Below are 25,646 nucleotides of genomic sequence, written 5' to 3' on the forward strand. Positions count from 1 at the left end.
AAAATTTGGAAAAAGTATGAAGCGAAGACCAAGTTGCAGCCTTGCAAATCTGTTCAACAGAGGCCTCATTCTTGAAGGCCCAAGTGGAAGCCACAGCTCTAGTAGAATGAGCTGTAATTCTTTCAGGAGGCTGCTGTCCAGCAGTCTCATAAGCTAAACGAATTATGCTACGAAGCCAAAAAGAAAGAGAGGTAGCGGAAGTTTTTTGACCTCTCCTCTGCCCAGAGTAAATGACAAACAGAGAAGACGTTTGTCGAAATTCCTTAGTTGCCTGTAAGTAAAATTTTAGAGCACGGACTACATCCAGGTTGTGCAGTAGACGTTCCTTCTTTGAAGAAGGATTTGGGCATAAAGAAGGAACAACAATCTCTTGATTGATATTCCTGTTAGTAACTACCTTAGGTAAGAACCCAGGTTTAGTACGCAGGACTACCTTATCCGAATGAAAAATCAAATAAGGAGAATCACAATGTAAGGCTGATAATTCAGAGACTCTTCGAGCCGAGGAAATAGCCATTAAAAATAGAACTTTCCAAGATAACAACTTTATATCAATGGAATGAAGGGGTTCAAACGGAACGCCCTGTAAAACATTAAGAACAAGGTTTAAACTCCATGGTGGAGCAACAGTTTTAAACACAGGCTTAATTCTGGCCAAAGCCTGACAAAAAGCCTGGACGTCAGGAACTTCTGACAGACGTTTGTGTAACAGAATGGACAGAGCTGAGATCTGTCCCTTTAATGAACTAGCAGATAAACCCTTTTCTAAACCTTCTTGTAGAAAAGACAATATCCTAGGAATCCTAACCTTACTCCAAGAGTAACCTTTGGATTCACACCAATATAGGTATTTACGCCATATCTTATGGTAAATCTTTCTGGTAACAGGTTTCCTAGCCTGTATTAAGGTATCAATAACTGACTCAGAAAATCCACGTCTTGATAAAATCAAGCGTTCAATTTCCAAGCAGTCAGCTTCAGAGAAGTTAGATTTTGATGTTTGAAGGGACCCTGTATCAGAAGGTCCTGTTTCAGAGGTAGAGACCAAGGTGGACAGGATGACATGTCCACCAGGTCTGCATACCAAGTCCTGCGTGGCCACGCAGGTGCTATTAGAATCACTGATGCTCTCTCTTGTTTGATTCTGGCAATCAATCGAGGAAGCAACGGGAAGGGTGGAAACACGTAAGCCATCCTGAAGTCCCAAGGTGCTGTCAGAGCATCTATCAGGACTGCTCCTGGATCCCTGGATCTGGACCCGTAACGAGGAAGCTTGGCGTTCTGTCGAGACGCCATGAGATCTATCTCTGGTTTGCCCCAACGTCGAAGTATTTGGGCAAAGACCTCCGGATGAAGTTCCCACTCCCCCGGATGAAAAGTCTGACGACTTAAGAAATCCGCCTCCCAGTTCTCCACTCCCGGGATGTGGATTGCTGACAGGTGGCAAGAGTGAGACTCTGCCCAGCAAATTATCTTTGATACTTCCATCATAGCTAGGGAGCTTCTTGTCCCTCCCTGATGGTTGATGTAAGCTACAGTCGTGATGTTGTCCGACTGAAACCTGATGAACCCCCGAGTTGTCAACTGGGGCCAAGCCAGGAGGGCATTGAGAACTGCTCTCAATTCCAGAATGTTTATTGGCAGGAGACTCTCCTCCTGACTCCATTGTCCCTGAGCCTTCAGAGAATTCCAGACGGCACCCCAACCTAGAAGGCTGGCGTCTGTTGTTACAATTGTCCAGTCTGGTCTGCTGAATGGCATCCCCCTGGACAGATGTGGCCGAGAAAGCCACCATAGAAGAGAATTTCTGGTCTCTTGATCCAGATTCAGAGAAGGGGATAAGTCTGAGTAATCCCCATTCCACTGACTTAGCATGCACAGTTGCAGTGGTCTGAGGTGTAAGCGTGCAAAGGGTACTATGTCCATTGCCGCTACCATTAAGCCGATTACCTCCATGCATTGAGCCACTGACGGGTGTTGAATGGAATGAAGGGTGCGGCAAGCACTTTGAAGTCTTGTTAGCCTGTCCTCTGTCAGGTAAATCTTCATTTCTACAGAATCTATAAGAGTCCCCAGGAAGGGAACTCTTGTGAGTGGAACGAGTGAACTTTTCTTTTCGTTCACCTTCCATCCATGTGACCTTAGAAATGCCAGCACTAACTCTGTATGAGACTTGGCAGTTTGAAAGCTTGAAGCTTGTATCAGAATGTCGTCTAGGTATGGAGCTACCGAGATTCCCCGCGGTCTTAGTACCGCCAGAAGAGCACCCAGAACCTTTGTGAAGATTCTTGGAGCTGTAGCCAATCCGAATGGAAGAGCCACAAACTGGTAATGCCTGTCTAGGAAGGCAAACCTTAGGTACCGATAATGATCTTTGTGAATCGGTATGTGAAGGTAAGCATCTTTTAAATCTACAGTGGTCATGTACTGACCCTCTTGGATCATAGGTAAAATTGTCCGAATAGTCTTCATCTTGAACGATGGAACTCTTAGGAATTTGTTTAGGATCTTTAAGTCCAGGATTGGTCTGAAAGTTCCCTCTTTTTTGGGAACCACAAACAGATTTGAGTAAAACCCCTGTCCCTGTTCCGATCGTGGAACTGGATGGATTACTCCCATTAACAAGAGCTCTTGTACGCAGCGTAGAAACGCCTCTTTCTTTGTCTGGATTGTTGACAATCTTGACAGATGAAATCTCTCTCTTGGAGGAGAGTATTTGAAGTCCAGAAGGTATCCCTGAGATATTATCTCTAGCGCCCAGGGATCCTGAACATCTCTTGCCCAAGCCTGGGCGAAGAGAGAAAGTCTGCCCCCCACTAGATCCGATCCCGGATCGGGGGCCCTCAATTCATGCTGTTTTAGGGGCAGCAGCAGGTTTCCTAGTCTGCTTGCCCTTGTTCCAGGACTGGTTAGGTTTCCAGCCTTGTCTGTAGCGAGCAACAGCTCCTTCCTGTTTTGGTGCAGAGGAAGTTGATGCTGCTCCTGCTTTGAAATTACGAAAGGAACGAAAATTAGACTGTCTAGTCTTGGCTTTGTCCTGAGGCAGGGCATGGCCTTTACCTCCTGTAATGTCAGCGATAATCTCTTTCAACCCGGGCCCGAATAAGGTCTGCCCTTTGAAAGGTATATTAAGCAATTTAGACTTAGAAGTAACATCAGCTGACCAGGATTTTAGCCACAGCGCCCTGCGTGCCTGAATGGCGAATCCTGAATTCTTCGCCGTAAGTTTAGTAAGATGTACTACGGCCTCCGAAATGAATGAATTAGCTAGTTTAAGGACTTTAAGCCTGTCCGTAATGTCGTCCAGAGTAGCTGAACCAATGTTCTCTTCCAGAGACTCAATCCAGAATGCCGCTGCAGCCGTGATCGGCGCAATGCATGCAAGGGGTTGCAATATAAAACCTTGTTGAACAAACATTTTCTTAAGGTAACCCTCTAACTTTTTATCCATTGGATCTGAAAAAGCACAGCTATCCTCCACCGGGATAGTGGTACGCTTAGCTAAGGTAGAAACTGCTCCCTCCACCTTAGGGACCGTTTGCCATAAGTCCCTTGTGGTGGCGTCTATTGGAAACATTTTTCTAAATATCGGAGGGGGTGAGAACGGCACACCGGGTCTATCCCACTCCTTAGTAACAATTTCAGTAAGTCTCTTAGGTATAGGAAAAACCTCAGTACTCGTCGGTACCGCAAAATATTTATCCAACCTACACATTTTCTCTGGTATTGCAACTGTGTTACAATCATTCAGAGCCGCTAACACCTCCCCTAGTAATACACAGAGGTTTTCCAGTTTAAATTTAAAATTTGAAATATCTGAAAGTCTGTTTGGATCAGAACCGTCACCCACAGAATGAAGTTCTCCGTCCTCATGTTCTGCCACCTGTGACGCAGTGTCTGACATGGCCCTAATATTATCAGCGCACTCTGTTCTCACCCCAGAGTGATCACGCTTACCTCTTAGTTCTGGTAATTTAGCCAAAACCTCAGTCATAACAGTAGCCATATCCTGTAATGTGATTTGTAATGGCCGCCCAGATGTACTCGGAGCTACAATATCACGCACCTCCCTCTGAGCGGGAGATGTAGGTACTGACACGTGAGGCGAGTTAGTCGGCATAACTCTCCCCTCGTTGTTTGGTGAAATTTGTTCAATTTGTACAGATTGACTTTTATTTAAAGTAGCATCAATACAGTTAGTACATAAATTTCTATTGGGCTCCACTTTGGCATTGCAACAAATGACACAGGTATCATCCTCTGAATCAGACATGTTTAACACACTAGCAAATAAACTTGCAACTTGGAAATACAATTCAATTAGAATAATATTAAAACGTACTGTGCCTTTAAGAAGCACAGATCTATGACAGTTGAAAATTAATAAATTGAAACAGTTATAGCCTCAATCCTTGTAAACAACACAACTTTAGCAAAGGTTTAATCCCATTAGCAAAGATAACAAATTCTGAAAGCAGGAAACAAATTACAGAATAAACGTTTTTTATCTCAGTCAAACTATAATTCTCACAGCTCTGCTGAGAGAAATTACCTCCCTCAAAATAAGTTTTGAAGACCCCTGAGCTCTGTAGAGATGAACCGGATCATGCAGGGAATACAATGAGTTGCTGACTGAAATATTTGATGCATAGTAAAAGCGCCAAAAAACGGCCCCTCCCCCTCACACACAGCAGTGAGGGAGAACAGAAACTGTCAGAAAAACAGATTAAGCAACTGCCAAGTGGAAAAATAGTGCCCAAACATTTATTCACTCAGTACATCAGCAAATGAAAACGATTTTACATTCCAGCAAAAACGTTAAACATAATCTCTAGTTATTAAACAGCTTTATGTATTTCTTACAGTGTAATTCTAGTGAAGTACCATTCCCCAGAATACTGAAGTGTAAAGTATACATACATGACATTATATCGGTATGGCAGGATTTTCTCATCAATTCCATTGTCAGAAAATAAAAACTGCTACATACCTCTATGCAGATTCATCTGCCCGCTGTCCCCTGATCTGAAGTTTACCTCACTCCTCAGATGGCCGAGAACAGCAATATGATCTTAACTACTCCGGCTAAAATCATAGCAAAACTCTGGTAGATTCTTCTTCAAACTCTGCCAGAGAGGTAATAACACACTCCGGTGCTATTTTAAAATAACAAACTTTTGATTGAAGATATAAAACTAAGTATAATCACCATAGTCCTCTCACACATCCTATCTAGTCGTTGGGTGCAAGAGAATGACTGGGAGTGACGTAGAGGGGAGGAGCTATATGCAGCTCTGCTGGGTGAATCCTCTTGCACTTCCTGTTGGGGAGGAGTAATATCCCAGAAGTAATGATGACCCGTGGACTGATCACACTTAACAGAAGAAAACTCTAAGCCATCTCCGTGGAGATGTTGCCTGTACAACGGCAAAGAGAATGACTGGGGAAGGCGGAGCCTAGGAGGGATCATGTGACCAGCTTTGCTGGGCTCTTTGCCATTTCCTGTTGGGGAAGAGAATATCCCACAAGTAAGGATGACGCCGTGGACCGGACACACCTATGTTGGAGAAATTAATGTTTCCGTATCCTTTCCAGATAATATTTTCCATGACAATTAAAATACTTAAATACCAGCAAAAGATGTAGTTTTGGGGCATCATCTAATCACTGGCAAGTAATAAACGTTAGTGTGGTGCACAGCAACTATAAGGCTAAGCTGAACAAGGGTTAGTCTTTGTCACTCTACATGAAACCGATAGAAACACAAGGTGACCGAAGCCTTAATTTGTCAAATTATTTTGATCAGGATAAAGATCCAGTTTTCAGTAGCTTATCATGTAATCTTCATAGGATGAATTAGTTCATGAGGTGACATATAAACAGGGCCATTATAGGGGAAACATTGCATGTCATAATGCAAAAAAACATGCAATTATAACACAAGCAACCATATGTTTAACACCTGCAAAGTACCTATCAGGAGATAGGTCATACAACTGCTTATTGGATCAGCAACAGTTTCCTCTATGAGCCTGTAGTTCTGTGGCTTCAACTATGTGTTTAACAAATTTGTAGAGATTAAACACAATTGCATAGTTGCTAGTGTTACAATTACATACAAATGTGTTGTGCAAGTAATATATGATCATATGAACTTTAGCATCTTTGGTTTATGGAAACATTTGCTATAATACACTTCTCATATTTTCTGCTTTAAACTGCACAACTACTTGTTTTTTTGTGAAGATTACCTGGCTTGGGGTTTGTACTTGCATCTCCATTATCCTAGAGAAATCACATCTCAAAATGATGAATAGTCCTGGAATAGTTTACTGAGCAAAACTGAGCCCTTTTTATTTTCAACTTCAAGATTATCACGGAAGCACACACTAGGTGCACAATCTGAACATATGGAAGCTTCTGTGTATTTACCATGTGTTTGCTGTATGAACCTAGAAGAACCTAATTACTGCTTCCTATTGCTGTATAGCTCTAGAATATATTTTACTGTCCCTTTAAACTTGTTAGAAAATACATAATAAGCACCAGAAAAAAAACTAAGGATCAAGCATATTCTTTACCTTTACTTGCCCAGCAAACCATCGGTTCTTTACCAGATCATAAAAATAAATGTCATTGAAAAAGTCTCCTTCTATACTCTCCTCCTCTTCTTCATCATAGACACCACCAAATAAGATACTTCGATAATTTGGTCCCAAAGCCATGGAGAAACCTGTTCTTGGGGTGGGCTTTACACCTGAAGGGTTAATGCGTGACCAAAGCCACTTATCTGTGAGAAGACAAAAACATTTGGTTAAGGGTTCAGGAAGAAAGAAGGGCTTTCCAGACAGGAGAATAACCTACTTTAATTCTTCAAGATACATTTTTAACACAAAGATTAAAGCAACATAATAGAAATTTTGAACATATGCAGTTACAAGGCAGAAATTTGAAATTTTGTTGAATGAGACAAAAATAAATAAAAGGGTTATTTGATGGCATTGCTGTCATTTTTGATTGCTCATTTGCCTGATAAACAAATTTTGCCAGCAGAAGCATAACTCTTAGGTGTCTCAATTAAGGCCATGTCTAGGGGGCCATTTCGGCCCTGTTATCAGTAATGACATAACTATAGGGGGGCTGATGGTGTCTGGGCTCCATCATGTCTTGCCACAGTGTGTGCGCCACTGAAAAGTTTAAGAAAAGTGCATGAATTTGCCTTTACAATATGTCACAGTGCTGCTACACAGAAAAATCTGCCTTTTTAAATTGACAAATAACGTTGCAAATACAATCATAGAACAAATGTCAAGGGGAAAAAACATAATTTATGCTTACCTGATAAATTTATTTCTCTTGTGATGTATCGAGTCCATGGATTCATCCTTAGTTGTGGGATATTCTCCTCCCCTACAGGAAGTGGCAAAGAGAGCACCCACAGCAGAGCTGTCTATATACCTTCCCCCCTTAGCTCCACCCCCCCAGTCATTCGACCGAAGGCTAGGAAGAAAAAGGAGAAACTATAGGGTGCAGTGGTGACTGAAAGTTTTAAAATAAAAATATATATGCCTGTCTTAAAAAACAGGGCGGGCCGTGGACTCGATACATCACAAGAGAAATAAATTTATCAGGTAAGCATAAATTATGTTTTCTCTTGTAAGATGTATCGAGTCCACGGATTCATCCTTACTTGTGGGATACCAATACCAAAGCTTTAGGACACGGATGAAGGGAGGGACAAGACAGGGACCTTAAACGGAAGGCACCACTGCTTGTAGAACCTTTCTCCCAAAAATAGCCCCCGAAGAAGCAAAAGTATTGAATTTGTAAAATTTTGAAAAAGTATGAAGCGAAGACCAAGTCGCCGCCTTATAAATTTTTAAAAGCCTATGTGGAAGCCACAGCTCTAATAGAATGAGCAGTAATTCTTTCAGGAGGCTGCTGTCCAGCAGTCTCATAGACCAAACGGATGATGCTTTTCAGCCAAAAGGAAAGAGAGGTAGCAGTAGCCCTTTGACCTCTCCGTTTATCAGAATAAACAACAAACAAAGAAGATGTTTGACGGAAATCTTTAGTTGCTTGTAAGTAGAACTTTAAAGCACGAACCACATCAAGATTGATATTCTTATTCGAAACAATCTTAGGAAGAAACCCAGGTTTGGTACGTAAAACCACCTTATCTGCATGGAAAACAAGGTAAGGTGAATCACATTGTAACACAGATAGCTCAGAAACTCTTCAAGCCGAAGAGATAGCTACTAAAAACAAAACTTTCCAAGATAGAAGCTTAATATCTATGGAATGCATAGGTTCAAACGGAACCCCTTGAAGAACTTTAAGTTTAGGCTCCATGGCGGAGCAACAGGTTTGAATACAGGCTTGATTCTGACCAAAGCCTGACTAAATGCTTGAACGTCTGGAACATCTGCCAGACATTTGTGAAGTAGAATAGACAAAGCAGATATTTGTCCTTTTAGGGAACTAGCAGATAATCCCTTCTCCAAACCTTTTTGGAAAAAAGACAATATTCTAGGTATCCCAATCTTACTCCACGAGTAACCTTTGGATTCACACCAATAAAGATATTTGCGCCAAATCTTATGATAGATCTTCCTGGTGACAGGCTTTCTAGCCTGAATCAGGGTATCAATGACCGACTCAGAGAAACCACGCTTTGATAGAATCAGGCGTTCAATGTCCAAGCAGTCAGACGCAGAGAAATTAGATTTGGATGCGCGAACAGAGCTTGGATTAGGAGGTCCCGCCTCATCGGCAGAGTCCACGGTGGAACCGAGGACATGTCCACTAGGTCTGCATACCAAGTCCTGCGTGGCCACGCAGGTTCTATCAGAATTACCGAAGCTCTCTCCTGCTTGATTCTGGCAACCAGACGTGGAAGGAGAGGAAACGGTGGAAATACATAGGCCAGATTGAAGAACCAAGGCACTCCTAGAGCATCTATCAGTACCGCCTTGGGATCCCGGGACCTGGACCCGTAGCGAGGAAGTTTGGCATTCTGACGAGACACCATCAGATCCAATTCTGGTGTGCCCCATAGCTGAATCAGCTGGGCAAATACCTCTGGATGGAGTTCCCACTCCCCCGGATGAAAAGTCTTACGACTTAGAAAATCCACCTGCCAGTTCTCTACTCCTGGGATGTGGATCGCTGAGAGATGGCAAGAGTGACCTTCTGCCCACCGGATTATATTGGTTACCTCCATCATCGCTAGAGAACTCCTTATTCCTCCTTGATGATTGATATAAGCTACAGTCGTGATGTTGCCCGACTGAAACCTGATGAATTTGGCCGCAGCAAGCTGAGGCCACGCCTGAAGTGCATTGAATATCGCTCTCAGTTCTAGAATGTTTATCGGAAGGAGAGCTTCCTCCAGAGACCATAAGCCTTGTGCTTTCAGGGAATTCCAGACTGCACCCCAGCCTAGCAGGCTGGCATCTGTCGTTACAATGAGCCACTCTGGCCTGCGGAAACACATTCCCTGAGACAGGTGGTATCCAGAGACAACCACCAGAGAAGAGAATCTCTGGTCTCCTGGTCCAGATGCAGTTGAGATAAATCTGCATAATCCCCATTTCACTGTTTGAGCATGCATAGCTGCAGTGGTCTGAGATGTAGGCGGGCAAAAGGAACTATGTCCATTGCCGCTACCATGAGTCCGATTACCTCCATATACTGAGCCACTGATGGCCGAGGAATGGAATGAAGAGCTAGGCAAGTGGTTAAGAGTTTTAACTTTCTGACCTCCGTCAGAAATATTTTCATTTCTACCGAGTCTATCAAAGTCCCTAGGAAGGAAACTCTTGTAAGAGGGAAGAGAGAACTCTTTTTTATGTTCACCTTCCACCCGTGAGATCTCAGAAAAGCCAACATGATGTCCGTGTGAGACTTGGCTAGCTGGAAAGTCGACGCCTGAATTAAGATGTCGTCTAGATAAGGCGCCACTGCTATGCCCCGTGGTCGTAGAACCGTAAGAAGGGACCCTAGCACTTTTGTGAAAATTCTGGGAGCCGTGGCCAACCCGAAGGGAAGGGCCACAAACTGGTAATGCCTGTTTAGAAAGGCGAATCTGAGGAATTGATGATGATCTCTGTGAATAGGGATGTGTAGATACGCATCCTTTTAGTCCACGGTATTCATATATTGACCCTCCTAGATCAGAGGTAGAATAGTCCGAATAGTCTCCATCTTGAATGATGGAACTTTGAGGAACTTGTTTAGAATTTTGAAATCCAAAATTGGCCTGAAAGTTCCCTCTTTCTAGGGAACCACAAACAGGTTTGAATAAAACCCTAGCCCTTGTTCCTCTTTTGGGACTGGGAGGAACACTCCCATGGTATGTAGGTCTTCTACACAGCGTAAGAACGCCTCTCTCTTTGTCTGGTTTACAGACAATCGAGAAATGTGAAATCTCCCCCTTGGAAGGCAGCCCTTGAATTCCAGAAGATATCCCTGGGACACAATTTCTAAAGCCCAGGGATCCTGAACATCTCTCGCCCAAGCCTGAGCGAAAAGAGAGAGTCCGCCCCCTACTAGATCCGGTCCCGGATCGGGGGCTACCCCTTCATGCTGTCTTAGAGGCAGCTGCAGGCTTCTTGGCCTGTTTACCCTTGTTCCAAGCCTGGTTAGATCTCCAGACTGATTTGGATTGGGCAAAATTCCACTCTTGCTTTGTAGCAGAGGAAGCTGAAGCGGAACCACTCTTAAAGTTCCGAAAGGAACGAAAATTATTTTGTTTGGTACTCATCTTATTTGATCTATCCTGAGGGAGGGCATGACCTTTCCCTCCAGTGATGTCTGAAATAATCTATTTCAGTTCAGGCCCGAATAGGGTCTTACCCTTGAAAGGAATGTTCAAAAGTTTAGATTTAGATGACACATCAGCAGACTAGTACTTAAGCCATAACGCCCTGCGTGCTAAAATGGCAAAACCTGAATTCTTTGCCGCTAATTTAGCCAGTTGAAAAGCAGCATCTGTAATAAAAGAATTAGCCAACTTAAGGGCCTTAATTCTGTCCAAAATATCCTCTAATGGAGTCTCCATTTGAAGAGCCTCTTTTAGAGCCTCAAACCAGGAGACCCTCTAATTTTTTATCCATAGGATCTTTGAAAGCACAACTGTCCTTCGATAGGTATAGTTGTACGCTTAGACAGAGTAGAAATAGCTCCCTCCACCTTAGGAACTGTCTGCCATGAGTCCCTTATGGTGTCAGATATGGGAAACATTTTCTTAAAAACAGGAGGGTGAGTGAATGGAATACCTGGTCTATCCCACTCCTTAGCAATAATATTCACAATCCTCTTAGGGACTGGAAAAAACATCAGTGTAAACAGGAATCTCTAAGTATCTATCCATTTTACACAATTTCTCTGGGACCACTATAGGGTCACAATCATCTAGAGATGCTAATACCTCCCTAAGCAATAAGCGGAGGTGTTCAAGCTTAAATTTAAAGGTCGTCATATCAGAATCTGTCTGAGGAAGCGTCTTTCCTGAATCAGAAATTTCTCTCTCAGATAACAAATCCCTCGCCCCTTCAGAGCATTGTGAGGGCATATCAGATACGGCTACTAAAGCGTGAGACAGCTCAGCATTTTTCCTTAACCCAGAGCTGTCCCGCTTTCCTTGTAAACCAGGCAGTTTGGATAAAACCCCAGTGAGGGTTGTATTCATAACTGTGGCCATGTCTTGTAAAGTAAATGAATGTGACGCACTAGAGGTACTTGGCGTCACTTGTGCGGGCGTTACTGGTTGTGACACTTGGGGAGAGCTAGATGGTGAACCCTCATTTACTTCTGACTGAGAATCATCTATTGCTCTGTTTTTAACTGCTAATATATGTTCTTTATAGTTTATATACATATCAGTACAATTGGGACACATTATAAAAGGGGATTCCACAATGGCTTCCAAACATATTTAACAAGGATTTTCCTTGGTGTCAGACATGTTAAACAGGCTAGTAATGTAACAAGCAAGCTTGGAAAACACTGTTATCAAAGTAAATAACACTTAGAGTTAAAACGGTACTGTGCCTTTAAGAGAAAAAAAGTTTCACAAATTCTGCAAAACAGTGTAAAAAAAAAAAGCAGTAAACTTAACTAAATTTTTAAAGTAGCATCATAAAGCCTTAGTAACTTTGCACAGCTATGCAAATAAACAATTAACCCCTTAATGACAAAACCGGATTGAAAAAACGAAAAGGAATTTCAGCACCTTGCCACAGCTCTGCTCTGGCGCCTACTTGCCCTTCAGAACAATTTGTGGGGGAAAAAACTTCTTTTACAGCCCTCAAACACAGCAGGAACCTATGGAGAAGCAGTTAGAAGTCTCTAAAGAAAAGAAACTGCGCAACTAAGGCGCAAAAATAGGCCCCTCCCACCTCACTTGATGTTTTGAGGCCTATCAAACAAACACCAGAGTGTCTCTTAATTAACCATGTGGGTTAAAAAAAACCAAAACAAGCCACAATGACCCCTTTAGTCCCTTCAAAAAACGTTATAATTGCATCATTTACTGAATAAACAAAAACATTTTTTTCCTAAGTGTGTCACCAGTAACTAATGAGCCCTTCATGCAAGCTGAAATTCCTATCCAAGTGTCTGAATACAGCTTACCCTTCCCTCATGGGAATATTGCCAGCCTTTTCTAGAATTAACACAGTCTGTCTAGAAAAATATAGACTGAACATACCTCATATGCAGCTTAGCATGCAAACCGTTCCCCCAACTGAAGTTTTCCTGTACTCTTCAGCCCTTGTGAGAACAGCAGTGGATCTTAGTTACAAAGTGCTAAGACCATAATCCTCCTTGCAGAAATCTTCATCTCATTTCTGCCAGAGAGTAAATAGTACACACCGGCACCATTTAAAATAACAAACTTTTGCTTGAGAAATAAAAAACTAACATTTTTGTCACCACACTCGCTCTGCACTTCCTAGTTATTTAGAGTAGGCAAAGAGAATGACTGGGGGGTGGAGCTAAGGGGGGAGCTATATAGATCCCACAAGTAAGGATGAATCTGTGGACTCGATACATCTTACAAGAGAAATTAGAAGTTTACAGACCTGAATAAAATAATTTATGCTTACCTGATAAATTCCTTTCTCCTGTAGTGTAGTCAGTCCACGGGTCATCATTACTTATGGGATATTAACTCCTCCCCAACAGGAAGTGCAAGAGGATCACCCAAGCAGAGCTGCTATATAGCTCCTCCCCTCTACGTCACACCCAGTCATTCGACCAGGAACCAAACGAGAAAGGAGAAACTATAGGGTGCAGTGGTGACTGGAGTATAATTAAAAAATTTAGACCTGCCTTAAAAAACAGGGCGGGCCGTGGACTGACTACACTACAGGAGAAAGGAATTTATCAGGTAAGCATAAATTATGTTTTCTCCTGTTAAGTGTAGTCAGTCCACGGGTCATCATTACTTATGGGATACCAATACCAAAGCTAAGTACACGGATGACGGGAGGGACAGGCAGGATCTCTATACGGAAGGAACCACTGCCTGAAGAACCTTTCTCCCAAAAACAGCCTCCGAAGAAGCAAAAGTGTCAAATTTGTAAAATTTGGAAAAAGTATGAAGAGAAGACCAAGTTGCAGCCTTGCAAATCTGTTCAACAGAGGCCTCGTTCTTAAAGGCCCAAGTGGAAGCCACAGCTCTAGTAGAATGAGCTGTAATCCTTTCAGGAGGTTGCTGTCCAGCAGTCTCATAGGCTAAACGTATGATGCTACGAAGCCAAAAGGATAGAGAGGTAGCAGATGCTTTTTGACCTCTCCTCTGTCCAGAATAAACGACAAACAGGGAAGAAGTTTGTCGAAAATCTTTAGTTGCCTGTAAATAAAATTTCAGGGCACGGACTACATCTAGATTGTGCAGAAGTCGTTCCTTCTTTGAAGAAGGGTTAGGACACAATGATGGAACAACAATCTCTTGATTGATATTCTTGTTAGTGACTACCTTAGGTAAGAACCCAGGTTTAGTACGCAGAACTACCTTGTCTGAATGAAAAATCAGATAAGGAGAATCACAATGTAAGGCCGATAACTCAGAGACTCTACGAGCCGTGGAAATAGCCATTAAAAACAGAACTTTCCAAGATAACAGCTTGATATCAATGGAGTGAAGGGGTTCAAACGGAACACCCTGTAAAACGTTAAGAACTAAGTTTAAGCTCCACGGCGGAGCAACAGATTTAAACACAGGCTTAATCCTGGCCAAAGCCTGACAAAAAGCCTGAACGTCTGGAACTTCTGACAGACGCTTGTGTAAAAGGATGGACAGAGCTGAGATCTGTCCCTTTAACGAACTAGCAGATAAACCCTTTTCTAAATCTTCTTGTAGAAAAGACAATATCCTAGGAATCCTAACCTTACTCCATGAGTAACCCTTGGATTCGCACCAGTGTAAGTATTTACGCCATATCTTATGGTAAATTTTCCTGGTAACAGGTTTCCTAGCCTGTATTAAGGTATCAATTACTGGCTCTGAAAATCCACGCTTTGATAAAATTAAGCGTTCAATTTCCATGCAGTCAGCTTCAGAGAAATTAGGTTTTGATGTTTGAAAAGACCCTGAATTAGAAGGTCCTGTCTCAGAGGCAGAGACCAAGGTGGACAGGATGACATGTCCACTAGATCTGCATACCAGGTCCTGCGTGGCCACGCAGGTGCTATTAGAATCACTGATGCTTTCTCCTGTTTGATCCTTGCAATCAAACGAGGAAGCATCGGGAATGGTGGAAACACATAAGCCATCCTGAAGGTCCAAGGTGCTGTCAAGGCATCTATCAGGACCGCTCCCGGGTCCCTGGACCTGGACCAGTAACGAGGAAGCTTGGCGTTCTGGCGAGACGCCATGAGATCCATATCTGGTTTGCCCCAACGTCGAAGTATTTGGGCAAAGACCTCCGGATGAAGTTCCCACTCCCCCGGATGAAAAGTCTGGCGACTTAGGAAATCCGCCTCCCAGTTGTCCACTCCTGGGATGTGGATCGCTGACAGGTGGCAAGAGTGAGACTCTGCCCAGCGAATTATCTTTGAGACTTCCATCATCGCTAGGGAACTTCTTGTCCCTCCCTGATGGTTGATGTAAGCCACAGTCGTGATGTTGTCCGACTGAAACCTGATAAACCTCAGAGTTGCTAACTGAGGCCAAGCCAGTAGGGCATTGAGAACTGCTCTCAGTTCCAGAATGTTTATTGGAAGGAGACTCTCCTCTTGAGTCCATGATCCCTGAGCCTTCAGGGAATTCCAGACAGCGCCCCAACCTAGAAGGCTGGCGTCTGTAGTTACAATTGTCCAGTCTGGTCTGCTGAAGGGCATCCCCCTGGACAGATGCGGCTGAGAAAGCCACCATAGAAGAGAATCTCTGGTCTCCTGATCCAGATTGAGCGTAGGGGACAAATCTGAGTAATCCCCATTCCACTGACTTAGCATGCACAATTGCAGCGGTCTGAGGTGCAGGCGTGCAAAAGGAACTATGTCCATTGCCGCTACCATTAAGCCGATTACCTCCATGCATTGAGCCACTGACGGGTGTTGAATGGAATGAAGGACACGGCAAGCATTTAGAAGCTTTGTTAACCTGTCCTCTGTCAGGTAAATTTTCATTTCTACAGAATCTATAAGAGTCCCCAAGAAGGGAACTCTTGTGAGTGGTAAGAGAGAACTCTTCTCCCCGTTCACTTTCCACCCATGCGACCTTAGAAAAGTCAGTACTAACTCTGTATGAGACTTGGCAGTTTGGAAGCTTGACGCTTGTATCAGAATGTCGTCTAGGTACGGAGCTACCGAAATTCCTCGCGGTCTTAGTACCGCCAGAAGAGAGCCCAGAACCTTTGTAAAGATTCTTGGAGCCGTAGCCAACCCGAAGGGAAGAGCTACAAACTGGTAATGCCTGTCTAGGAAGGCAAACCTTAGATACCGGTAATGTTCTCTGTGAATCGGTATGTGAAGGTAAGCATCCTTTAAATCCACTGTGGTCATGTACTGACCTCTTTGTTTCATGGGTAAGATTGTCCGAATAGTTTCCATCTTGAACGATGGAACTCTTAGGAATTTGTTTAGGATCTTTAAATCCAATATTGGTCTGAAGGTTCCCTCTTTTTTGGGAACCACAAACAGATTTGAGTAAAACCCTTGTCCGTGTTCCGACCGCGGAACTGGGTGGATCACTCCCATTAGTAAAAGGTCTTGTACACAGCGTAGAAACGCCTCTTTCTTTATCTGGTTTGTTGACAACCTTGAAAGGTGAAATCTCCCTTGTGGAGGAGAAGCCTTGAAGTCCAGAAGATATCCCTGAGATATGATCTCCAACGCCCAGGGATCCTGGACATCTCTTGCCCAAGCCTGGGCGAAGAGAGAGAGTCTGCCCCCCACTAGATCCGTTACCGGATCGGGGGCCCTCCCTTCATGCTGTCTTAGGGGCAGCAGCAGGTTTTCTGGCCTGCTTGCCCTTGTTCCAGGTCTGGTTAGGTTTCCAGCCTTGTCTGTAGCGAGCAACAGCTCCTTCCTGTTTTGGAGCAGAGGAAGTTGATGCTGCTCCTGCCTTGAAGTTACGAAAGGCACGAAAATTAGACTGTCTAGCCCTAGGTTTGGCTCTGTCTTGAGGCAGGGCATGGCCTTTACCTCCCGTAATATCAGCGATAATTTCTTTCAAACCGGGCCCGAATAAAGTCTGCCCCTTGAAAGGTATGTTAAGTAATTTCGATTTAGAAGTTACAGCTGACCAGGATTTTAGCCACAGCGCTCTGCGTGCCTGAATGGCGAATCCGGAATTCTTAGCCGTAAGTTTAGTTAAATGTACTACGGCATCGGAAATAAATGAATTAGCTAGCTTAAGGGTTTTAAGCTTAAGTGAAATCTCATCTAATGTCGCTGAGTCAAGGGTGTCTTCCAGAGACTCAAACCAAAATGCAGCCGCAGCCGTGACAGGCGCAATACATGCAAGGGGTTGTAATATAAAACCTTGTTGAACAAACATTTTCTTAAGGTAACCCTCTAACTTTTTATCCATTGGATCAGAAAAAGCACAGCTATCCTCCACCGGGATAGTGGTACGCTTAGCTAAAGTAGAAACTGCTCCCTCCACCTTAGGGACCGTTTGCCATAAGTCCCGTGTGGTGGCGTCTATTGGAAACATTTTTCTGAATATAGGAGGGGGTGAGAAAGGCACACCGGGTCTGTCCCACTCCTTAGTAATAATTTCAGTAAGTCTCTTAGGTATAGGAAAAACGTCAGTACTCGTCGGTACCGCAAAATATTTATCCAACCTACACATTTTCTCTGGGATTGCAACTGTGTTACAATCATTCAGAGCCGCTAACACCTCCCCTAGCAACACACGGAGGTTTTCCAGCTTAAACTTAAAATTTGAAATGTCTGAATCCAATTTATTTGGATCAGATCCGTCACCCGCAGAATGAAGCTCTCCGTCCTCATGCTCTGCATATTGTGACGCAGTATCAGACATGGCCCTAGCATTATCAGGATACTCTGTTCTCATCCCAGAGTGATCTCGTTTACCTCTAAGTTCTGGCAATTTAGACAAAACTTCAGTCATAACATTAGCCATGTCTTGTAAAGTGATTTGTAATGGCCGCCCTGATGTACTTGGCGTTACAATATCACGCACCTCCTGCGCGGGAGATGCAGGTACTGACACGTGAGGCAAGTTAGTCGGCATAACTTCCCTCTCGTTGTCTGGTGAATGTTGCTTAACATGTACAGATTGACTTTTATTTAAAGTAGCATCAATGCAATTAGTACATAAATTTCTATTGGGCTCCACCTCGGCTTTTGAACATATTGCACAGAGAGTTTCCTCTGAGTCAGACATGTTTAAACAAACTAGCAATTAGACTAGCAAGCTTGGAAATACTTTTCAACTAAATTTACAAGCAATATGTAAAAACGTTACTGTGCCTTTAAGAAGCACACAAAAACTGTCACAGTTGAATAACAATGAACCGGATTAGTTATATAAATGAAAATTAGCAAAGGATTGCACACATTAGCAATGGATGATTAACCCTTAATATCAGAAAAAAACGTATAACAATTGACAATATAAACGTTTTTATCACAGTCAAGCACAGTCTCACAGGTCTGCTGTGAGTGATTACCTCCCTCAAAACTAGTTTTGAAGACCCCTGAGCTCTGTGGAGACGTCCTGGATCATGCAGGGAGAAAAAGACAGACTGTGACTGAATTTCTGATGCGTAGTAAAAGCGCCAAAATAGGCCCCTCCCACTCACACTACAACAGTGAGGGGAGCTCAGTAAACTGTTTTAATTTAAAACGACAGCCATGTAGAAAATAAAGCCCAAAGCAATTTTCACCAAGTACCTCAGAGAATTAAACGATTTAACATGCCAGCAAACGTTTAAAATCAAATATATGAAATGTCTTTAAAAAGCCTGCTGATAGTCGCTCCCACTGCAAGTTAGGCTAAAAGATATATGCATACAGTATTTTCCCAGTGAAGTGCCATTCCCCAGAAATACTTAAGTGTTAACATATATACATGTCAGCCTGATACCAGTTGCTACTACTGCATTTAAGGCTGTACTTACATTATATCGGTATTAGCAGTATTTTCAAAGTCAATTCCATTCCTTAGAAAATAATATACTGCAACATACCTCTTTGCAGGTGAACCTGCCCGCTGTCCCCTGATCTGAAGTTACCTTACTCCTCAGAATGGCCGAGAACAGCAAACGGATCTTAGTTACGTCCGCTAAGATCATATACAAAAACTCAGGTAGATTCTTCTTCAAATTCTGCCTGAGAAGGAAACAACACACTCCGGTGTCGTTTAAAATAACAAACTTTTGATTGAAGATATAAAAAACTAAGTTTAATCACCACAGTCCTCTCACACATCCTATCTATTAGTTGGGTGCAAGAGAATGACTGGGTGTGACGTAGAGGGGAGGAGCTATATAGCAGCTCTGCTTGGGTGATCCTCTTGCACTTCCTGTTGGGGAGGAGTTAATATCCCATAAGTAATGATGACCCGTGGACTGACTACACTTAACAGGAGAAATAACATTTAAAATATCACATCTGAAAATTGATTCTCAAAGGCTTACACTGCAGTCTATGAGAAAAGGCATTAACTAAATTACTCAATTTAGCCAATTTATTTTCAGCTAACATTCAATATTTGTGTACAATAAATAAATAATATCCATTAACATTAGAGAACGTGCCAACGCTTTCACAGATCAACTGATAAACATAAGACAAACACTCCTTTAAACTGCAGGTGTGGACAAAGAATTTAAAGGGACATGATTTGGATAGAACATACAATTTTAAACAACTTTCCAATTTACTTTTATTATCAAATTTGCTTTATTCTCTTGATATCCTTTGCTGGAGGAACAGAATTACGCTACTGGCAGCTAGCTGAACAAATCTAGTTAGCCAATCACAAGAGACAAATTTGTGCAGGCACCAATTACCTGCTAGCTCCCACTACTGAAGGATGTGTGCATATTCTTTATCAACAAGGGATACCCAAGAGAACGAAGCACATTTGAAAATATAAGTGAATGTAAAACTGTCTTAAAATGACATGCTCTATTTGAATCATGCAAGTTTAATTTCGACTTTCCTATCCCTTTAATGTACAAAATAAGTTTATTACATTACTGTGTCTGTACACTGCCAAATTCTCTCTTAAGTGATAACTTGTGATTACTGCTTCCCTTTTATTTATGTATGACCTTTACATCAACAGCAGTCAAATAGTATCATAAACAACTTACCAAAGAGACAGACTAAACTCATCACAAGAATAAAACTATGGAGAGCCATATATAAGTGGAGGGTTAAGAGCAAAAAAGATGATAAGAAGGTGAAGAGATGACGAGTAATGGATGTAGATGAAAGGTGCAAGACAAAAAGATGCATTACAAAAAGAAATTGTGAGGTGCATGTGAGTGAGGAAGATGTATCCCAGAAGGACAGCGTTTTAAGACAATTAAATGAGAGTTGAGTGAAAGACTACAATCTTGCAGGCCTAAGAACAGTAAAAGATAATTTTTGAAGCAACAAAATAAAAGGCATTCAATTATTAAAGCAGCATAGACATGCCATGTGTGTATCTATGCCTGAAGTAGATATCTAAAGGATAAATCCATGAGATACATTTTCTATTTTATAAGAGAACGTATACAGACACATTCTGGCACTTAATTCAGCAAGGGAGTTTGCAGGCGAGCTCCAAAACCCACAATTCATGCTGTATTAAAGGAATTTAAAGGAACAGAGAGGTGATATATTAAACTTTTATGTATAACTTTCGGTTCTACAATAGTTTTGATGGTGACAAGTTTCTCTACAACACCTATAGCTCCCTCGCTCTGAGCTTTTTTTTTTTTTTTATTTAAAGGCTGGTGAAATAAAGCAAGTATGAATTAACCTAAAGGGACATTAAATTCAAAATCTAAAACACAAAAACAATTTATGCTTACCTAATAAATTCATTTATTTCATGATGGCAAGTCCACAATCCATTACTCATGGTATTTACTCTTCTCTACCACTAGGAGGCAAATATTCCCAAACACCAAGAGCTCCATATAACCCTTCACACCTCACAGGTACCTTAGTCTAACGTACATCTAAACGTGAGGTAAGAAAAAGGCATAAGAGCCAAAGGAGCAGAGAAAAAAAAAAAAAAAGATGTGCTGAAAAAAATCTAACCCTAAAAAAATTAGTTGTGGGGTCACGTGGACGCTCACCACCATGAAAGAAATTAATTTATCAGGTAAGCATAAATTATGTTTTCTTTCATACAGGTGGTGAGAATGCTTACCTGATAAATTTATTTCTTTCTTGACACGGTGAGTCCACGGATCATCATCAATTACTGTTGGGAATATCACTCCTGGCCAGCAGGAGGAGGCAATGAGCACCACAGCAAAGCTGTTAAGTATCACTTCCCTACCCACAGCCCCCAGTCATTCAACCAAGGAAAAGGAGAGAAAGGAAATAACACAAGGTGCAGAGGTGCCTGAAGTTTATATAACAAAGAAAAACTGTCTGTAAAACACAGGACAGGCCGTGGACTCACCGTGTCAAGAAAGAAAAATTTATCAGGTAAGCATAAATTTTATTTTCTTTCTAATGACACGGTGAGTCCACAGATCATCATCAATTACTGTTGGAAACCAATACCCAAGCTAGATGACACAGATAAGGGAGGGACAAGACAGGTAACCTACACAGAGGGCACCACTGCTAGAAGAACCCTTTCTCCAAAAAGCAGTCTCAGCCGAGGCAAACTAACAAATTTAAAACATTCGGAAAAATTTAAGCAGAAAGAACCAAGTTGCAGTCTTGCAAATCTAATCAACAGAAGCTTCATTCTTGAAAATCCAAGAAGCAGATACAGCCCTAGAGAAAAGAGCTGTAATTCTCTCAAGAGGCTGCTGTCCAGCAGTCTCATAATCAAACAAATCACACTTCCAACCAAAAGGAAAGAGAAGTTGTCCAGAGAACCAAACATCCAAACAGAAAACTGGCGAAAATCCTTAGTCGCCTGTAGAAAGAAATTAAAAACACGCACAATATTAAAGTTGTGCCACCAACGTTCCTTATGGTAAGAAGGATTGGGACATAGACAAGGAACAACAACTTCCTTCATAACATTCCCATCCAACACAAGTTGGAAAGAAAACCTAATTAAATACGAAGAACCACCATATCTGCAGAAAGATAAGATAAGGTGAAAACACACTGCAGGCTAAGAGTTCCAGGACTCTCCAAACAGCAAAGATAATCTTCTGAGATAACACTTAATATCAACAGAATGTGCCACAAACCCTAAAAACAAGGTTAATGCTCCAAGGGGGAGCAACCGACATTAAGGACAGGCCTGATTCTGGCCCGGCCTGATACAAAGATTGCACATCTGGCACAACCGCCAGACGCATAAGTAGCCAAAAAGACAAAGCAGAATCTGACCCCTCAGAGTACGGACTGCCTCCAGAAATCCTAGAGACCTGAGACAGATTTCTAGGATCCTGACTCCACTCCAAGAGAACCCTTGGATACACACCAATAAAGAAAAATATGCCATATTCTATGGCAATTCTTCTAGAAACAGGAAGGCAAGCTTGAGTCATGGTCTCAATGACTGACTTGGAATCCCATGCTAACACAAAACCAAGTGTTCAAACTTCAAGTAGGCAGCATCAGGGAAACTAGATGAAGAAAGGGACCCTGACCCAGAAAACCTTCCTCAGGTGCAGTCGCCAAAGAGAAGATACGACATTACCCATAGGTCTGCATACCAGATTATGCGGGGTCACGTAGAGGCTATGAGAATCTCTGCCACTCTCTCCTGTTGAATATGAGCAATGAGTCGCTGAGGGAAGCAAACGGAGAAAAACAGGTATGCCAGACTGAATCCAAGAAAAAAAACGCCAGAACATTAATCAAGGCGGTCAGTGGATCACTTGACCGTGAACCATGCCTTGGAAACTTGGCGTTCTGCCAAAACGCCCTCAGAGGTCACTCCGGACCCCCAGTTGTAGATTTTGCTAGAAAACACTTCCGGAAGGAGAACCCACTCCCCGGGAAGAATAACTGACTGTTCAGAATCCATATGTCCACCCCTGGACGACAGACATCAATTGTGAGCTTCCGCCCACTGAACAATCCAAGTCACCTTCAACATGGCTAAGGAACTCCAAGTTCCTCCCTGATGGATGATATAAACCAAGAGGTGATAGTCCGACTGGAACCAAGCTAAGAACGACTGATGCCAAGAGGCCAAGCTATCAGAGCATTGAAAATCGCTCTCTACTCCAAACGTTAAAGAGAAGAGCAGACACTCCAAAGTCCATCATTTTAATAAGACCCAGACAGCATTCCAGCCCAGCAGGTTGGCATCCGTGGATACATCACCTAGGAATATCTCCAGAAGCACGCACCCACGAGATAGATATTCCTAACAAAAAAAAAAAAATACTGTAAAGAGACTCTTGTCGACTGATCTACATCTATTCTTTGAGACAGATCCGAATGTCTTCCATCTTATGGAAAATAGAAAAAGGAATAAAATACATGGAAAACATAAGACCATTTCCCTCCTATATCGATTTACTTAAAAAAGGAAGTAAATGCAGCTGCAGAAAGATCCTAACTCCCCACCTACTGGTTGTAAAAGGCTAAGCCATCTACCGGACAACTAGAGCTTGCTGTAGGCTGGACATTAGACTGCAGAGAGAGGAAAAGGAATAAATCCTTGACTTTGACCTCTGTCAGAAAACTTTTTCTAAATACAGAGACTAAAAAGTCCACCCTTAAAGATGGAATGCGGAAGACTTCTCCAGGATCATTTCCCATCCATGAGAAAGGAAATTGGTCAAAATCTCTTGAAAAGAGATAGTTCGAAGGAAGGATGACACCTGAACCATCTCTAGTCCAGAAGATGTACTTCCCTCAGGACCTAAAGGTCTTTCTCGGCTGCTGAATCCATAAACTAACAAAGATCCTGAAACATGGGAACAATAAACACACATCCCACCGGTTTGTCATGGATTCCTGTTCCTTTATTTGACTTCCGTCCCTTTAAGCATCCTAGGTGTCAGCTTCCCAAATCTATTTAAGTTGGTCACGCCCACTCCAAACTGCTTCAGTATTGTTCGTTACTAGTTTGTAGCAAGTGCTGATGTACCTAGCTATATCCTCTGATCCTAACAAGGACTTACCTTTAACCATCCTGGAATTATCCTTTGGGCATTCCTAATATTTAGCCCCAAAAATCTGCATACCGACACGCCGTTCAAGCCTGACCCGCAGTGGAATCTGTACGCTTCCTTCATATCTCTACTGCCCGATCAAACCGCTCCCCTGAACGGACGCAGTGAGACACACCCCCTGAGACTGGAGTCTCGTTCAGCACACTGAGCGTTACCAGCACTACAGCTTTTGACTACAAGCTCCCCCAAGTATCTCTCGGCTCCTGTAAACTAAAGGTACTAGCTTGTCAGCTCAGCTCACTCCCCTCTGAGTCTCGCTATCGTAGTTTACCGGAACTCTTTCTGAGTACAGAGCCTGTCAGCTCCAGTTACGTCAGGCTGAATCCTGCTCACACTGCACTTAGCCACATCGGTTCCAGGTTGTAAGACAACGAAGCAGCTGAACACCTAATACAGGCTTACCAAGCACAGAGTCAACACTTGAAGAGTATTATAAACAGGCTTATTAGTTGGGAGTTTTGAGATCACAGATAGACGGCTCCAGCCTAGAGCGCAACATTATTTCACTGTATGCATTGATACTAAGTATACAGATCTTCAGATCTCTAAGTTGCTCACTCATCCAGTTTTATCTGAACCCTGTTACAGATCATACTGATCAGGAGTTTCCATTGATATAAGATTAACTCTCCATTACCTAGCAGAAACTTTCTTGTGACTGTTACACTGAAAATGACTGCACAGGCATACAATACTATACATTTATTCCACAGTTGAGATCCATAAACTCAATCCATCAGAAGCCATTACAATGTTCTTATGAATAGACCCAGAACCAAAAGAGAATGGATATTATTTTGAAGGTTAGCACCAGAGACACTTGAAATAAAGACCCAGATCCCGTTCCCAGACAGGGGCTGGAACTCTCCCCAGGATAGAACGTCCTGAACCCTGTTTCAAGGAAGAGTCTCATTGTACCTGAATCACAGATACTCTAGAAAGAGAAATCTGCCTCCAGGAAAAAAATCTTAGACTAGTCTAAAAGACATGACCCCTGATGAAAGAGGAAAAAGGAAAACATTCCTTTAGTCTTACTCACTTGACAAGTGATAGCAAAAAACTCTTTTCACCTGCAAGTCAGAGGATAATACCGTCAGACCAGGCCCAAACAAGGACTCATCCTTAAAAAGGGAAACGTCAGAAGCGTAGATTTGGAGGAATCCTAAAAATGGAATCTGCCACAGCAGAACTTTAAGGCCTAGACTATACAACTAAGCTACAAGTAGGCTTCGCAGTTGAACAGCTGTAATGCCCGGTGGCCTAGGACAGCACTTCCCCTATATCCAAGACTAACTGGGAATCCCAGAGGACTTGGACAGCTCCTACTTGGAGGATAAAGGGGGAGACTCATGCGCTACAAAGGAACAAAAAAGAAGCAACAGAAAGAAATTACCGGCCTTACATCCTTTCTAACATTGATCTCCTCATGGAGTCCACCAAAATGGAATCCGACAAGACGTTGCACCAAAATAAGGATTGAAGTTCTCTTAACCAAAATATCAATGGCCTCTACTACCTTAAAAGGACAGTAGACTGTAAAATAGTTTTTCCCTTAATGTGTTTACAATTGCTTTTTTTACCAACTGCAGAGTAAAAAATGTATGAAAATTATCTATATAAGGCTTATTTGTGTATATTAAAGCTCTGATTTTGTGTTTTGAAGCCACAACCTAATAAAATGGGTTGAGCATGTAGGTATAATCAGATCTCATTACTGTATCACATTGTGCACATGTACCTGCTTCTTTATCTTATATCTGTCCATAAAACAATCACCAGTACTTTGAGAGAACAATGGAAAATCAACATTGTATTACCTTATCTCTGCTATATCCGACTTGG

The 25,646-nt window shown here is 42.4% G+C and overlaps 1 protein-coding gene across 1 annotated transcript in view; it reads right to left on the minus strand.

Annotated features, from left to right (window-relative positions):
- KLHDC4 (kelch domain containing 4) overlaps positions 1–25,646 on the minus strand; it is a 264,047-nt gene that overhangs the window by 35,360 nt on the left and 203,041 nt on the right. Inside the window, exon 9 of the mRNA XM_053701199.1 lies at positions 6,582–6,790. Coding sequence (XP_053557174.1) covers positions 6,582–6,790 — 209 coding nt within the window. The remainder of the gene's footprint in view (positions 1–6,581; positions 6,791–25,646) is intronic.

This window comes from Bombina bombina, chromosome 1, assembly GCF_027579735.1.
Source record: "Bombina bombina isolate aBomBom1 chromosome 1, aBomBom1.pri, whole genome shotgun sequence".
NCBI classification, from domain to species: domain Eukaryota; kingdom Metazoa; phylum Chordata; class Amphibia; order Anura; family Bombinatoridae; genus Bombina; species Bombina bombina.